General features: G+C 54.1%; 1 protein-coding gene across 4 annotated transcripts; it reads left to right on the forward strand.

Moving 5' to 3' along the window:
* The first annotated feature begins 878 nt into the window (after positions 1–878).
* On the forward strand, positions 879–15,089 carry ZSWIM8 (zinc finger SWIM-type containing 8). Of its 4 annotated transcripts, none has more exons than XM_044239820.1 (26): positions 879–1,356; positions 3,448–3,601; positions 3,847–3,941; positions 4,125–4,297; positions 4,474–4,581; positions 4,697–4,778; positions 4,913–5,033; positions 5,268–5,469; positions 5,589–5,764; positions 6,132–7,125; positions 7,889–8,020; positions 8,154–8,333; positions 8,440–8,623; positions 8,834–8,932; positions 9,525–9,649; positions 10,360–10,600; positions 10,699–10,857; positions 10,956–11,184; positions 11,356–11,645; positions 11,802–12,025; positions 12,585–13,073; positions 13,299–13,482; positions 13,586–13,762; positions 13,937–14,056; positions 14,381–14,491; positions 14,612–15,089. In XM_044239820.1, exons 1-26 carry the CDS (start codon positions 1,149–1,151, stop codon positions 15,070–15,072), a joined length of 5,718 nt encoding a protein of 1,905 aa, XP_044095755.1. In that variant the 5' UTR covers positions 879–1,148; the 3' UTR covers positions 15,073–15,089. The 4 variants fall into 4 exon arrangements, with proteins under 4 accessions (XP_044095755.1, XP_044095756.1, XP_044095752.1 ...); XM_044239821.1 differs by having other exon boundaries at positions 881–1,356; positions 13,299–13,458; positions 14,313–14,491; positions 14,612–14,913; XM_044239817.1 differs by having other exon boundaries at positions 1,095–1,356; positions 13,299–13,458.
* The last annotated feature ends 92 nt before the right edge of the window (positions 15,090–15,181 follow it).

Here is a 15,181-nt window from a genome sequence, read left to right on the forward strand (position 1 = left end):
GAGAAAACAGATTTTATCTTTAGCCACAACTGAAATTTAGCGTCTCAGGACTGAGGAAAACAAACCACAGTATCAGCAATTCTTATGTGAGATCATATTTTCATATAGTTGTTTGCAGATACCTTGGTATCATACCCATCACTAGCTTCAAAATTATGGATTTACTGCTGGATCGATCTTAATGTGTAAATAAACAAGTATTACTATGTTACAAATTTGTTTTATTATTTGAAAAATTGTATTTCAACATAATTGGTTTCCTTTTTAATTTTTATATTTTATTTTGTGCATTTACAAACAATCTGAGAAGTGTTCCAGACTTCACCAGGCTGCCAAAGGGTCCGTAGCACACATAAAAAAAGGCTAAAAACATCTGAACTCAGAGGACCCACTCACAAAACACTACAACCATTTCCTGAAATCAAGTGCATTCTTTTCGCGTTGCTTCCCTGAGGAGACCCTATAACAAGCCTAATGGAATGTAGGCTTCTGAACTACAACTCCCAGAAGGTGATGCGGACCCAGGGCCTATCCGGAGTTAAAACAGTAACTCCACCCAATAGTTCTTGTGTTATCGCTTGACAGCCTACGATTCCCAGCATTCATGGCGGCTGTTTATTCCTTGGAGACAGTATGGATGCCGAGTTATTGCTGGGATCTGTAGTCATTTTATATACTTCTGGGGGTTGGGTTCCTCTTACAGTATCTGAGGGTGGGTTCGAGGGAAAAAAAAAAGGCAGGAAATGCAGCAATTAAACAAACAGGTCCTCTACATCTGCCCGTACAGGGTCCGGTTCCGAAGCGCGTGAAGGCGGAAGTGGTGGTGGCCGGCGCGGCCGGAAGTTCAGATCAGCTGATGGGGGAGGCGGCGCCGCAGCAGCCCAGAGGCCCCGGCTGCCGAGCGCTTCGCCCGGGCCCTGAGTCTCGGATACTGGCCACAATCCCCTTTCGCACCTCGCAGTTGGGCGAGGCCCGGTTCCATATCCCTTCCAGGCTTGAGATCCTCGTCCGGCACGGCCGCCCTGAGCGCCCCGGCTACCCCCAGCCCCGGCTCGCCCCTCAGGCCCCGGGCCTCCCCTCAGCCCCCGGCCGGCGGCCCAGGCCCCGGATCCGCGGGGGGGGACCCGGCCCCGGGGGGTGCAGGCCCCATGGAGCTGATGTTCGCGGAATGGGAGGACGGAGAGCGCTTTTCATTCGAAGATTCGGACCGCTTTGAGGAGGATTCACTCTGTTCCTTCATCTCCGAGGCCGAGAGCCTCTGCCAGAACTGGCGGGGATGGCGCAAACAGTCCGCGGGGCCCAATTCCCCCACTGGCGGCGGTGGCGGAGGTGGCAGTGGCGGTACCAGAATGCGAGGTGAGAGTAAGAGGAGGGGGAAGGGAGCGGGCTGGCTCTGCTCAGGCCTTGCTGGGGAGCTGTCCGTGCTCGGGAGCTGTCCCGGACCGCGAGCTGTCCCAAGCTCAGAACGGACTTCTGGACTCGCTTTTCCAGTCTTCCTGGGGTTGGCTTCTCCACATCAGGGTGTGTGCGCGCGCGAATGCGCGCGCATGTGTGTGTTTTGGAGTGGTGGCTGGGAAATCCTGGGTTGGATAGGATTAGCGACAGAAAGTAGATCTTTTGTGGTTCATTTGCCTTAGAGATGGGGTAGGAGAAAAAACTCGTCTGACTTGGGAATACTCACCGAGTTCAGCCCGTGGCGAGCCAGAAAACAGAAAAGAAGGTGGGTAAGAGGTGTCTTGTGAAGAGGGGACCACTTGAGGTGTGTCAGCTCCATTGCAAAGTGCTTTGGGAGCTTCCTCTTAAGGGTGATGACGGTCTTTGATCTGGGTACACCAAGAGCGGATTCCATCCAGAGGAAAGTGGAGGTGAATTGGCCTGTGAGAGGAAATTCCGTAGTTACATAGGTTCATATCAGAGGCTTGGTTCTCGGCCATGTTGAACATCTGTGAGGAGCGGAGGCTGGGACCACTGGATTAGAACCTTACATTTTTATCATCTGGGGCCCGAGAAGAGTGCAGGTAATTGCCTCTAGATCTCCTTATGAAACACTCTTGTTGCTTTTTGCTGTGTCTTTCACTCTTTCAGTAAATTAACCGATTAGTGCTGTGAGGAATTTTCCACTTATGAAAGGGGATTGAGGGGTCAGTGATGATAAGTGAAGCTCCACAGGCTCAAGACTCACCACATCCTTTCCCTGCCTTCCTCATGGCACAGTTTTTGTCCTGGGCCTCAATGCATGCTGACTTTTCTCAGCAGTTGGGGTTGTGATTCTACTCTGGCCATTCCAAGAATCCTGTTTTCCAAACTGTCCTACAAAGATTTTTAGCACCCCTCTGGGACAGAGAGAAATCTACACTTGTCACTTGTTCAGAGTGGTAGTGTTCAACTTCATTTGGAGCGGTGGCATATGTTCTGTGTACACACACCCACACGCCCACAGAGATCATAGGCAGTTTCACTGTGGGTCTTTTACGGTCTCCTTGCTTCTTTCACATTTGCATGTGTGGGTAGCCTTGGGGTTTAGAGCTCCTTTGCTTTGAGAGAAGTAACCCAAGTCATGTTGGTGAAATTTTTCAGCATATAGATATTTTCCTGAATAGGTTAACATCTAGGAAAGCATAACATTGCCCAAGCCCCGTGCCCTCCTGGGCTCCCCTCAGTTGCTCACTTGTAAAATAAGATTAACTTTAAAAAAAAAAAGGTTTCTTTCAGCTCCGTGATTTTCTGATCTGTTTTCTAATCTGACTAGCAATTTGGGGAGATATGCATGCAGTCTATTGTGTTTTACCACTATTTGGTTAAAACATTGTAGGAAATCTTGAGTGGCAGTTCCATCCTACTCCAGGTGATAACAGGAGCACTTAGGTTCCCTTGGGATAACCCATCTTCCTCCCCACCCTCCTTCCCAGGTTTCCATTGTAGGAAGCCAAGGTTCAGGTGTGCCACAGGACAAGCAGCCTGTCTTGTGCTGGAGTTCCCTTTCTTAACTCCTCTGGGCTCTGGCCCATCTTCACTCCTTGGGTAGAGGTGTAGAGTCATCTAGAGAAAAAGGGATAGTAAAAAAGCAATTAGAGAAGAGAACGTCAGAGGAGAGATGTTAACAACATATAAGAGAAATTAGATGCTGAGCCATGTGAGAGGGGTTACTTGCTAGGATTCTGGAACACATCTGTTTGGCCAGGAGTTTCTAGGATATCCCTGGTATCCTCTGTTCTAGACCTTAGGTAGCAGGCTGTGGGCTGCAGTTAATTAGTTCCCCTCCCCAAGATGGGAGTCATAAGGCTTAATGAATCCTAACAGGAGGGTCCCTTGGTTTTTCATCCAGCTCTCCCCTTTCTTTCTAGTGATGTGGGGCCCAAGAAGTTAGGCATTGGCATTGGTGCCAAGTAATCATGGCCCTTTTCATTTCCCCTTCTCTTTACCCTCACCCAAACATTTGTTTCCAAGATGGACTGGTGATCCCATTGGTGGAGCTATCAGCAAAGCAGGTGGCATTTCATATCCCATTTGAAGTGGTGGAGAAAGTTTATCCCCCAGTGCCTGAGCAGCTACAGCTCCGAATTGCTTTTTGGAGCTTCCCTGAGAATGAAGAGGATATCCGGTGAGGCTAAAGGACTGATGGTGGGGAGTGGGTCCTGATATTCCACACTGTGTACTGGGCTTCCTACAGAACAAAGGAGATACTGTATTTGGGGCTGTGGTAAGAAGACAAGGGGAGGAGAGTGCCTGGGATTTTCCCCAAGAGGGAGTGACACTGGGGAGAGAGTGCCCAGGGCGTTGTGGTCTCTGTCAGGGTCTCTAGAAAGTTGTTCGCTGAGTTGTGGCTGTGATCTTCTTCACTACCAGGCTGTATTCGTGCCTAGCCAATGGCAGTGCGGATGAGTTCCAGCGAGGGGACCAGCTGTTCCGCATGAGGGCTGTGAAAGACCCCCTGCAGATAGGTAAGGGTGCCTTCTGGCCCTGCGGCAGCCCCTTCTCCCCCCCCCCCCCCCCCCCCCCGTTAAGAATGAAGGACCTATTGCAAGGAGCTAGAGCAGGTTCTCAGACTAACTGCAGGGCCAGGGTTGCGGACAGAGAATGTTGTCGTGCTGGCTCTCCCTGACCATGCCTGTGTTTCTCCCCAGGGTTCCACCTGAGTGCTACAGTGGTGCCACCTCAGATGGTCCCCCCCAAAGGGGCCTACAACGTGGCTGTGATGTTTGACCGCTGCCGGGTCACTTCCTGCAGCTGCACCTGTGGGGCTGGGGCCAAATGGTGCACTCACGTCGTGGCACTCTGTCTCTTCCGCATCCACAACGTGAGGCCCTCCCAATTTATCCCGGTCCTATCCTACGCTCCATCCCCCCCTTCTCCGCTGCATGCCTGGCCACAATGTGAGCCCCCTTGCCCCCCCCTTAATCTGCCTCTCTTTACCCAGCTCCAGCGATAGCAGGCCTTTTCTCAGCTTGTTCTATTTCTCTGTGTCCCCTGCAGGCTTCTGCAGTCTGCCTGCGTGCCCCGGTCTCAGAGTCCCTATCTCGGCTGCAGAGGGACCAGCTGCAAAAGTTTGCTCAGTACCTCATCAGTGAGCTCCCTCAGCAGGTGAGTGAGGTTGGCACACCCTCACATCCAACTCCAGGCTCCGGATCACATGTGAGCCTTCGTGTTAGACACTGCCTCGTTGGGTCACCGATGCCTTTGTCCCTTTCGATTTCAGATCCTCCCCACAGCCCAGCGGCTTTTGGATGAACTTCTCTCTTCCCAGTCAACAGCCATCAATACCGTGTGTGGAGCCCCCGGTTAGTGTGGAGTGAAGGCAGGGTGGTAGGAGGGAAGGAGGCGGGTAGCGCAGAGCACCACTTCCTCAAAGTGTGCTGTTGTCAGGCGAGTCCAGGTCCCTATCTCTAGGCAACTGACTGCCTGTCACCCCCAGACCCCACAGCAGGGCCATCCGCCTCTGACCAGAGTACCTGGTATTTGGATGAATCGACACTCACCGACAACATCAAGAAGACTCTACACAAGTTCTGTGGACCCTCGCCTGTGGTCTTCAGGTACCTTGGATGCACGCCTGCATCCGTGCAGAAGGGAGCATCCCTCAGGCTTTTGAGAGCTCCTTTGTTTTGTGAATACCCATGTTCCAAGAATTTTTGTCCTGGACATCCTTTTCCCCCTACACCTTGTATTTTGGGTCAGGACCCCTTTTGGGTCAAAGCTCATGTGCACTTTGACTTGTCAAAGGCAGCCCCATCTCGGGGTCAGCATGTTCCACTCCACTGCCTTCACAGTGACGTGAACTCCATGTACCTGTCTTCCACGGAGCCTCCAGCTGCTGCTGAATGGGCATGTCTGCTGCGCCCTCTGAGGGGCCGCGAGCCAGAGGGGGTCTGGAACCTGCTTAGCATTGTGCGGGAGATGTTCAAACGGAGGGACAGCAATGCTGCCCCCTTGTTGGAAATCCTCACTGACCAGTGCCTCACCTACGAACAGGTAACCCTCTGGAGTTGGCTAGCCCCATTGCGGTTCATTTTCTCCTTCCCTGGACCTCTTTTCCCTCTTGCCGACAGGGTCGCAGGAGAGGGCTGCTCTATCTTTCTCTTTGTTTCCAGATAACAGGTTGGTGGTACAGCGTGCGCACCTCCGCCTCCCACAGCAGTGCCAGTGGGCACACGGGTCGTAGCAATGGGCAGTCAGAGGTCGCAGCCCACGCGTGTGCCAGCATGTGCGATGAGATGGTCACACTGTGGAGGCTTGCTGTTCTAGACCCTGCACTCAGCCCTCAGCGGTGAGTCTCTCCCTGGGCAGTGCAGGTACTGGGACAGTCTGGGACAGATCCGGCCCTCGTCTCGTGCACACATAGAGATGCCCTGTTCTTCTAGCCCTTGGGAAACGGCAGGTGCTGAGCATTAGGGTTACCAGTGATTTAGGAGTCCTTTTTCTGAGAGGCTTTCTTCCTTCCTTCCCCTAAAAGCTCCCACTTTCCCTAGTATCTGAGTGTTGGAGTGATGTGTGTGGGCTCGTTCAAGAAGTGCTTTCCTGGGCCCTTCCCTGGGCCCCCCATTCTGGGGTTTATGCCTCCTCTGTCTCCTTCCATTGCTTCTCAGGGCAGAATATAGCCGCCCCCCGCAGCCTCCCCAACTTTGTTCCCACAGCCGCCGGGAACTGTGTGCACAGCTACGCCAGTGGCAGCTGAAGGTGATTGAGAACGTGAAGCGGGGGCAGCACAAAAAGACCCTGGAGCGGCTCTTCCCTGGCTTCCGGCCGGCAGTGGAGGCATGCTACTTCAACTGGGAAGAGGCCTACCCTCTTCCTGGTGTCACCTACAGTGGCACGGACCGGAAGTTGGCACTGTGCTGGGCCCGAGCCCTGCCACCTCGGCCAGGTGCCTCCCGATCTGGGGCCCTGGAGGAATCACGGGAGCGTCCCCGACCTCTTCCTTCTGAGCCAGCTGTGCGGCCCAAGGAGCCTGGGGCCAAGCGCAAGGGATTGGGTGAGGGGGTCCCCTCATCGCAGCGGGGGCCACGCCGCCTCTCTGCTGAGGGGGGAGATAAGGTTCTGCATAAGATGGGTCCAGGTGGGGGCAAAGCCAAGGCACTGGGTGGGGCTTGCAGTGGGGGCAAGGGCTCAGCAGGCAGTGGGAGCAAGCGACGGCTGAGCAGTGAAGACAGCTCCCTGGAGCCAGATTTGGCCGAGATGAGCCTGGATGACAGCAGCCTGGCCTTGGGTGCAGAGGCCAGCACCTTTGGTGGATTCCCTGAGAGCCCTCCACCCTGCCCTCCTCCCAGTGGCTCCCGAGGTCCTTCCACCTTCCTTCCTGAACCCCCAGATACTTACGAAGAAGATGGTGGTGTGTACTTCTCAGAAGGGCCTGAGCCTCCCACAGCCTCTGCTGGCCCCCATGGCCTGTTGCCTGGGGAGGTCTGTACTCGGGACGACCTCCCTTCCACAGATGAGAGTGGCAGTGGGCTCCCCAAAACTAAAGAGGCAACCACCGCAGTCGGAGAGGAGGATGATGACTACCAGGCATATTATCTGAATGCCCAGGATGGGGCTGGGGGCGAGGAGGAGAAGGCCGAGGGCGGGGCCGGGGAGGAGCACGACCTGTTTGCCGGGCTGAAGCCACTGGAGCAGGAGAGCCGCATGGAGGTGAGCAGGAGGGTGCTCCTTGGCCACAGCTGGGAGCAAGGCCAGCTGGCTGTAGTTGGGGGTGTCAGGAGTGTAGAGCATGGCTGTTAGAATCTGGCAGTGGGCCACTAGCTGGCCTCCCTGCCTACAGTCCGTTCTCTTCACTGCTTCAGTATTGATTTTCCTGAACTGATGGTGTCACTCTCATACTTAAAAGTCTTCAGTATTTTTCATTGCCCTGAGTTTAAAAATGAAGGTCCTTGGCATGACCTGTGAGGCTCCACTTGTTCTGATCGTTGTGTGCTTCTCCTGACTCATTTAGCTGTTCCGTCCTTCATACTGGTCAGCTGAACCATTCCTCTAGCTTGCCATGTGCTTTCTTTTGCATCCTTACATGTGCACAGATTGGCCTTTCTGCCTAGAATGTTCTTCCCTTACCTTACCTGGTCAGCTCCTGTTCCTTCTTCAGGTCTCAGATATCTTAGAGATCACTTCCTCGAGGAAGTTTTCCCTGAGATTGCTCCTCTGCCCCAGGCCCCAGTGAGGTATCTTCCCCACCTGTTTTCTCTCTTGACCCTTCCCTGTGGTAGCTGGCTTCACGCTGGTTTGTGTGTTCGTGTGTTTGTTTCTCTGATCAGACCGGGGGTTTCTGTGGTGTCCCCAGGAGCAGTATAGGGCCTAGCATGTAACAAGTACTCACAGGATGTTTGCTGCGTGAGTGAGTACGGTGCCCTGCCACTGGAAGGTAGGGCTTCAATCTGCGTGCTGCCCATGTGCTCTCCAGGTTTTGTTTGCCTGCGCTGAGGCCCTGCATGCGCACGGCTACAGCAGTGAGGCCTCCCGCCTCACCGTGGAGCTTGCCCAGGACCTGCTAGCCAACCCACCCGACCTCAAGGTAGAGCCGCCCCCTGCCAAGGTGAGAGACCCCCACCAACCTCCTTCTCTGCTCACCCCTAACCCTCTTCTATGCCCCATCCCAAGTGAGAGCATCCTCTTCCCTCCACCAAGATGAGTCAGATTCATCTGCCTGCCTCCTTGTACTTCTTCAGGGCAAGAAGAACAAGGTGTCTACGAGCCGTCAGACCTGGGTGGCCACCAACACCCTGACCAAGGCAGCCTTCCTGTTGACAGTGCTAAGTGAGCGTCCGGAGCACCACAACCTGGCCTTCCGAGTTGGCATGTTTGCCTTGGAGCTGCAGAGGCCCCCGGCTTCTACCAAGGCCTTGGAGGTCAGAGGTTCTTTGTTTTTGAGCCTTGTATTGCCATCTCCTCAGAGCCATGCAGCTTGATCTCCATGGAAGTATTGGAGGTCTGAGCTCCTGCTTACACTGTTAGGTGAAGCTGGCATACCAGGAGTCTGAGGTGGCTGCCCTGCTCAAGAAGATTCCTCTGGGTCCGAATGAGATGAGTACCATGCGGTGCCGGGCAGAAGAGCTTCGGGAGGGGACGCTCTGTGACTATCGGCCCGTTTTGCCTCTCATGTTGGCCAGTTTCATCTTTGACGTTCTCTGTGCTCCAGGTATGGCGCGTGACTCTACAGCAAGTAGGAATCTTGGGTAGGAGTAGTTTTCTCTAAGGATAAACTAAGAGCCCCAAGGCTCTTAATTGCCTTTAGGACCCATCAGGCAGCTTCATGAGAGGTCTGAAATGATAAGGGTCTTGGGTTCCCTACATTTCATTCTTTCCCGTGATGCTTCTGTCTGGCTAACTTACTCCAACTTTAATCTAGTGGTTTCTCCCACGGGCTCCCGGCCTCCGAGTCGTAACTGGAACAACGAGATGCCTGGGGATGAGGAGTTGGGATTTGAAGCAGCAGTTGCTGCCTTAGGTGAGTCTAGCATATCTTGAGCACATCTGTGAGCTAAGCCTGGCCCAGGCCATGAAGGGTGTGAGACATGGCCATGTTTTGAAGGGACTGTAGGGTAGTGGGACAACCAGAATCACCTATATAAGCCAAGTAGTGCCTATGAGACAGTCAAGAATTTAGGAACAAAATATGTGCTTTGGGTGTTGGGTATTTTAAGGGCAGAGAAACAAAAATCTAGGAAAAGGACTCAGGGAGGGTGTAGAATATGGAATGTGGGTTAAAAGATCAGTTAAGTTTTTGATAGGTGGACAAAACACCATGAATAAAGACACAGGGGCAATCAAGTCTTCATGAGAGTGATGAGTCCAACATCCTTGAAGTGATGGGTATGCTGTGAAGGTAGAGTGGGTCAGGTTATGAAGGTCTTAAAAAGCAGATCGAAGCTAAGGCTGGATGTAATAGGCACTGGGGACTTTCCACAGGGGCTATGGTTTGGTCCAGGAGAACTCCTCAGCTCAGATGCTGGTGGCTCGCAGCCCTGGCCTGTCCACCTTTGCTGCTGTCTTGAGAGTTATTGCCATTCTCAGGCCCTATGAGACCCTTCTTCTCACAGGTATGAAGACAACAGTGAGTGAGGCAGAGCATCCCCTCCTGTGTGAAGGCACACGTCGGGAGAAGGGTGACCTGGCACTGGCACTAATGATCACTTACAAGGATGACCAAGCCAAGCTCAAAAAGGTAGGGACTGAGGTACTGGGATTTTGACAGGCAGAGAGCAAATTTGACCACCTTTCTCAGAATTCCAGTACAATGACGAAGGGGCTATATTGCTCATAGGAGATTAATGGGAGAATCTTGGAGACATTTCATAAAGACGAAGACCAAATTGCTGGGGGCGGGGGGACTAGGTGGCTCATTCAGTTGAGCATTCAACTCTTGATTTCGGCTCAGGTCATGATCGCAGGGTCATGAGATTGAACTCTGTACTGGGCTCTGCACTGGGTGTAGAGCTGGCTTGGGATTCTCGCTTCCCTCTGCCCCTCCCTGCCACGCTTGTATGTACACTCTCCCTCTAAAATTAAAAACAAACAAAACTAAAAAACAAAACAACCATAAAAGAAAAAACTAAAAAAAAAAACAAAAAACCAGTGGTTCTCAGGAGTGCTTGAGCAGGGGATGGAAGAAGAGAAACAGAGGGCATAGAGTTAGTTATACATTTATTTCAATATTTATTGAATATCAATATACTCAGTCCTGTGATTAAGTCTTAGGCTATCAAGATACGTAAGCTAGCCCCAATCCTGGTCAGGGGGAATGGTTCTCCTGTGGTTGTAACTGGGGAAGGCTTCCTGAACAGGTTAATATTAAGCTGTTTCAAATAGAGAGGAAGGTAATAGAAATTGAAGTCAGGAGATAAAGGGCATCTTGTCGCTGCTTCTGTTCTCCAGATCTTAGACAAACTCTTGGACCGAGAGAGCCAGACGCATAAGCCCCAGACACTGAGTTCGTTCTACTCATCTAGTCGCCCAGCCACAGCCAGCCAGAGGTCTCCTTCAAAGCATGGGGGCCCATCTGCCCCAGGGACCTTGCAACCGCTGACCTCGGGTTCTGCTGGGCCTACTCAGCCAGGGAGTGTGGCAGGGACTGGGCCAGGCCCCACTGAGGGCTTCACAGAGAAGAATGTGCCTGGTGAGGTGGGGGCACTGGGCAGGGGGGATGAATGGTGTGGAACGGTGTTGGGGTCCTCTTTCCTGAGCTCATCCCAATGTCCTGTTTTCCCCACCTAGAAAGTTCCCCACATTCTCCCTGTGAGGGTCTCCCATCTGAGGCAGCTTTGACCCCCAGGCCAGAAGGGAAGGTTCCCAGCCGTCTGGCACTTGGCAGTCGTGGAGGCTACAATGGACGGGGCTGGGGCTCCCCAGGGCGGCCTAAGAAGAAACACACAGGTATGAGAACCCGTGGGATGAAATGGAGGGAAGGATATTCCTGAAGTCTGAATTCTGGAACTTCTAGCCTCTGAGATTCACTTGTCTTGGGGGGTTAGGTATGGCCAGCATTGATAGCAGTGCCCCTGAAACCACATCGGATAGCTCTCCCACCTTAAGCCGGAGGCCACTTCGAGGGGGCTGGGCCCCCACCTCCTGGGGCCGAGGACAGGACAGTGACAGCATTAGCAGCTCTTCCTCGGACTCTCTGGGCTCCTCGTCCTCCAGTGGAAGTCGCCGGGCCAGTGCCAGTGGAGGGGCCCGGGCGAAGACCGTTGAAGTTGGCAGGTTAGTGTAAGAAATACCATCTCTCATCTGGCCCATCTTCAGAGCCACATCCCTAGTGTAATCTAGCTATTGTTCCCCCAGTGACCCTACTTACCCTGGTTTTTCCCACCCTACCTGGATACCCGTTTCAGAGAAACCCCAACCCCCGTCCCTACCCCATTGCCCCTTCAGGTACAAGGGCCGCCGTCCCGAGAGTCATGCCCCTCATGTACCCAATCAGCCATCAGAGGCAGCTGCACACTTCTACTTCGAGTTGGCGAAGACGGTGCTGATCAAGGCAGGGGGCAACAGCAGCACTTCCATTTTCACACATCCATCTTCCTCAGGGGGCCACCAGGGTCCTCACCGCAACCTGCACCTTTGCGCCTTCGAGATTGGGCTTTATGCCCTTGGCCTGCACAACTTTGTTTCTCCCAACTGGCTCTCACGTACTTACTCTTCCCACGTTTCCTGGATTACAGGTAAACCTAGCGGCTTGACTTGGGTATGGGAGGGGGGTTAATTGGTAGAGCGGAGTCTTATCCTTGTGGAATTACTGATCTGATAAAAGACACCATTCCTGCTCCCCATTGGTGCCCATACTAACCCCATTCTGATTTTTGCTCCTTTCCCTGAAGGTCAGGCAATGGAGATTGGCAGTGCAGCTCTGACTATACTGGTAGAATGCTGGGATGGTCACCTGACACCCCCTGAGGTTGCATCCCTGGCTGACAGGGCATCACGGGCACGAGACTCCAATATGGTGAGGGCGGCAGCGGAGCTAGCCCTAAGCTGCCTGCCTCATGCCCATGCACTGAACCCCAATGAGATCCAGCGGGCCCTGGTGCAGTGCAAGGAGCAGGTATTTCTACAGGCAATCTGGGGACTTGCTTTGAGGCATCTGTGCAGGGGCACTGTGCATGGGGAAAACTAACAGCCCAGCTCTTAATTCCCATTTCCTGAAGTTCACAGATTGTCCAGTTTGTCCTGCTATGGTGATACTTGACATATTAATATTAATGCATTTCAATATCCATTACTTCTTTTGCTTTGTAACTCTGGGATTAGGATTATTTCTGTTTTATAGATAAGGAAATGGAGGCCTATACTTTAGGGACCAAGGTGATCACCAGGCTGGAATCCTTAGAGCAGGTCTTGGGGAGACAGTGGAATTGAATGGGAGTGTGTGGCTGTTAGTTTGGAACTGGGACTATAACCTGGGTCTTCTACTGGTCAGCAGGTGTTTTGTTCAGTGCCTGTGTGAAACATTTGCTGCTCTGACACAGACTCTGAGCATTGGCCCTAACCTCTGATGCCTCCTTGGGAACCAGCCAACTGAGAGGAAGATGTTGGAATGTTACTTTAAACCGTGCTTGAGGAAAGACCCTCCCCCACTTAACCCTCTGTGCTCTTCCTTCCAGGATAACCTGATGTTGGAGAAGGCCTGCATGGCAGTGGAAGAGGCGGCTAAGGGTGGGGGTGTATACCCCGAAGTGTTGTTTGAGGTTGCTCACCAGTGGTTCTGGCTATATGAGCAGACAGCAGGTGGCTCATCCACAGCCCGGGAAGGGGCTACAAGCTGTAGTGCCAGTGGGATCAGGGCAGCTGGGGAGGCTGGGCGGGGGCTGCCTGAGGGCAGGGGGGGCCCAGGGACTGAGCCGGTTACAGTGGCAGCGGCGGCAGTGACAGCAGCAGCCACAGTGGTGCCAGTCATCTCAGTGGGGTCCAGTTTATATCCAGGTCCAGGACTGGGGCATGGTCATTCCCCTGGCCTGCACCCCTACACTGCTCTACAGCCCCACCTGCCCTGCAGCCCTCAATACCTCACCCACCCAGCTCACCCTGCCCACCCAATGCCTCACATGCCCCGGCCTGCCGTCTTCCCTGTGCCCAGCTCTGCATACCCACAGGTGAGACCAGTGTTCTACTGGGGGGTGGGTTTGGGCATGTGGAAGAATTGTGAGTTCATGTGGGGTTGGAGTGGGGTACTCTGGGAGAATAATAGGGCTGTCCTGGTGAGGTAGTAGATGTCTGGGTGATCCAGGCCATCTAAGAAATGTAGAGACACCCAGTTGTGGGCAGAAGAGGGAGAACTGCATCTTAACATAATTTCCTTCTCTTCTCCCTGTCTTTAGGGTGTGCATCCTGCCTTCTTGGGGGCTCAGTACCCTTACTCAGTGACTCCCCCCTCACTTGCTGCCACTGCTGTGTCTTTCCCCGTCCCTTCCATGGCGCCCATCACAGTACATCCCTACCACACAGAGCCAGGGCTCCCACTGCCCACCAGTGTGGCCTGTGAGTTGTGGGGACAGGGAACAGGTGAATGGAGGGGAGGTCCACTGGGCAGGGGAGATGGGGGAGGAACCCTCTCTGTCCCTCTGTGGGCTGTGAGTTGCTCATATGGCTTTTGTCCCTCCCACAGTGAGCAGTGTCCATCCAGCATCCACGTTTCCAGCCATCCAGGGTGCCTCGTTGCCTGCCCTGACTACGCAGCCCAGCCCTCTGGTGAGCGGGGGGTTTCCACCACCCGAGGAGGAGACACACAGTCAGCCTGTCAACCCACACAGCCTACACCACCTGCACGCTGCCTACCGTGTTGGTGAGAGGAGGTCCCCTTTTGTGCCCCCACTTGCAGTTGTGCCACAGGCTCTTTGGTGACACCTCCCTCCCTCCCCTCAGCTCTTGATTTGTTTCCTGTGGGATCAGGTGTACCAGGTTGGGGTAGAGGAGGGAAAGGATGTACCCCCACCGTGTGCCCACCCTTTTCTCCCAGGAATGCTGGCACTGGAGATGCTGGGTCGCCGAGCACATAATGATCACCCCAACAACTTCTCCCGCTCCCCTCCCTACACTGATGATGTCAAATGGTTGCTGGGGCTGGCAGCAAAGCTGGGTAACACCTCCTCTCCCCAGGACCATTGTCCGCCCCCCACCCACTTCCCCCACCTTCCTATCCCAGACCTCCTTCCTAGCTCTTGCTCAGAGTTGAGGCCTTGGTCGGGTATGTGTGCGTGCGCGGGGGGTGGGGGGTTACCTCAGCTCCTGGGGTGGAGGGAGGCTCTCTGCCAGGCCAGAGCTGAGAGAGAAAAGTTGGGTCCCTAGGGCAGAGGTGGCCACCCCCGTCTCATGCCCCTCCCCCTGCCCCCCAGGAGTGAACTACGTGCACCAGTTCTGTGTGGGGGCAGCCAAGGGGGTGCTGAGCCCGTTTGTGCTGCAGGAGATCGTCATGGAGACGCTGCAGCGGCTGAGCCCTGCTCATGCCCACAACCACCTGCGTGCCCCGGCCTTCCACCAACTGGTGCAACGCTGCCAGCAGGCATACATGCAGGTGCCAACCCAGGATGGATGGAGGATGGGGGAGCCCCTCCTGGGCAGGCAGGGAACAGGTTCCCCCACCGGCCAGGGAGGACAGGCCTGGTTCTGTGCTTAGTGGCTCATCCTCTTGCAGTACATCCACCACCGCCTGATTCACCTGACCCCTGCCGACTACGACGACTTTGTGAACGCGATCCGCAGTGCCCGCAGCGCCTTCTGCCTGACACCCATGGGCATGATGCAGTTCAACGACATCCTGCAGAACCTCAAGCGCAGCAAACAGACCAAGGAGCTGTGGCAGCGGGTCTCACTCGAGATGACCACCTTCTCCCCATGAATCTGGCCCCTCTAGGGTCCTACACGGGGACACAGGCCTGTGGCTATGGGGGCCCCTCACACAGAGGGAGTGAATCTTGGCTGGACAGATCATCCCCACTCAGTTCTCTGGTAGCCCAGACTGGCAGCTGCTCCTGGGCTGTAGCTTGGGGCCAAGATGTCTCAGACCCTAGAAGCCTAGGGTTGGGGGAGACAGTCCTGTCTGGGAGGGGGCATTGGGTGGCCTCTGGTATTTATTTGGCATTTATAAATATATAAACTCCTTTTTTACTCTAGTCTGCCTGGGACTTCGCCTTCCTTCCCTCCATGTACAGATGAGCTTTGAACCGATGTGGGGGGAAAGACTGTTATTTGCTTTAGCCTTCAG

This window comes from Neovison vison, chromosome 2 (genome assembly GCF_020171115.1).
Source record: "Neovison vison isolate M4711 chromosome 2, ASM_NN_V1, whole genome shotgun sequence".
Taxonomy (NCBI): Eukaryota; Metazoa; Chordata; class Mammalia; order Carnivora; family Mustelidae; genus Neogale; species Neogale vison.

What these genes read in the sequence shown, in the direction of transcription:
- ZSWIM8 (XM_044239820.1), top strand. Translation starts at nt 1,149, where the DNA reads ATGGAGCTGATGTTCGCGGAATGGGAGGACGGAGAGCGCTTTTCATTC. An exon ending in TCAGTGAGCTCCCTCAGCAG is followed by an intron (nt 4,582 to 4,696) that starts GTGAGTGAGGTT and finishes TTTCGATTTCAG; the next exon opens with ATCCTCCCCACAGCCCAGCG. An exon ending in AAGACCGTTGAAGTTGGCAG is followed by an intron (nt 11,185 to 11,355) that starts GTTAGTGTAAGA and finishes TTGCCCCTTCAG; the next exon opens with GTACAAGGGCCGCCGTCCCG.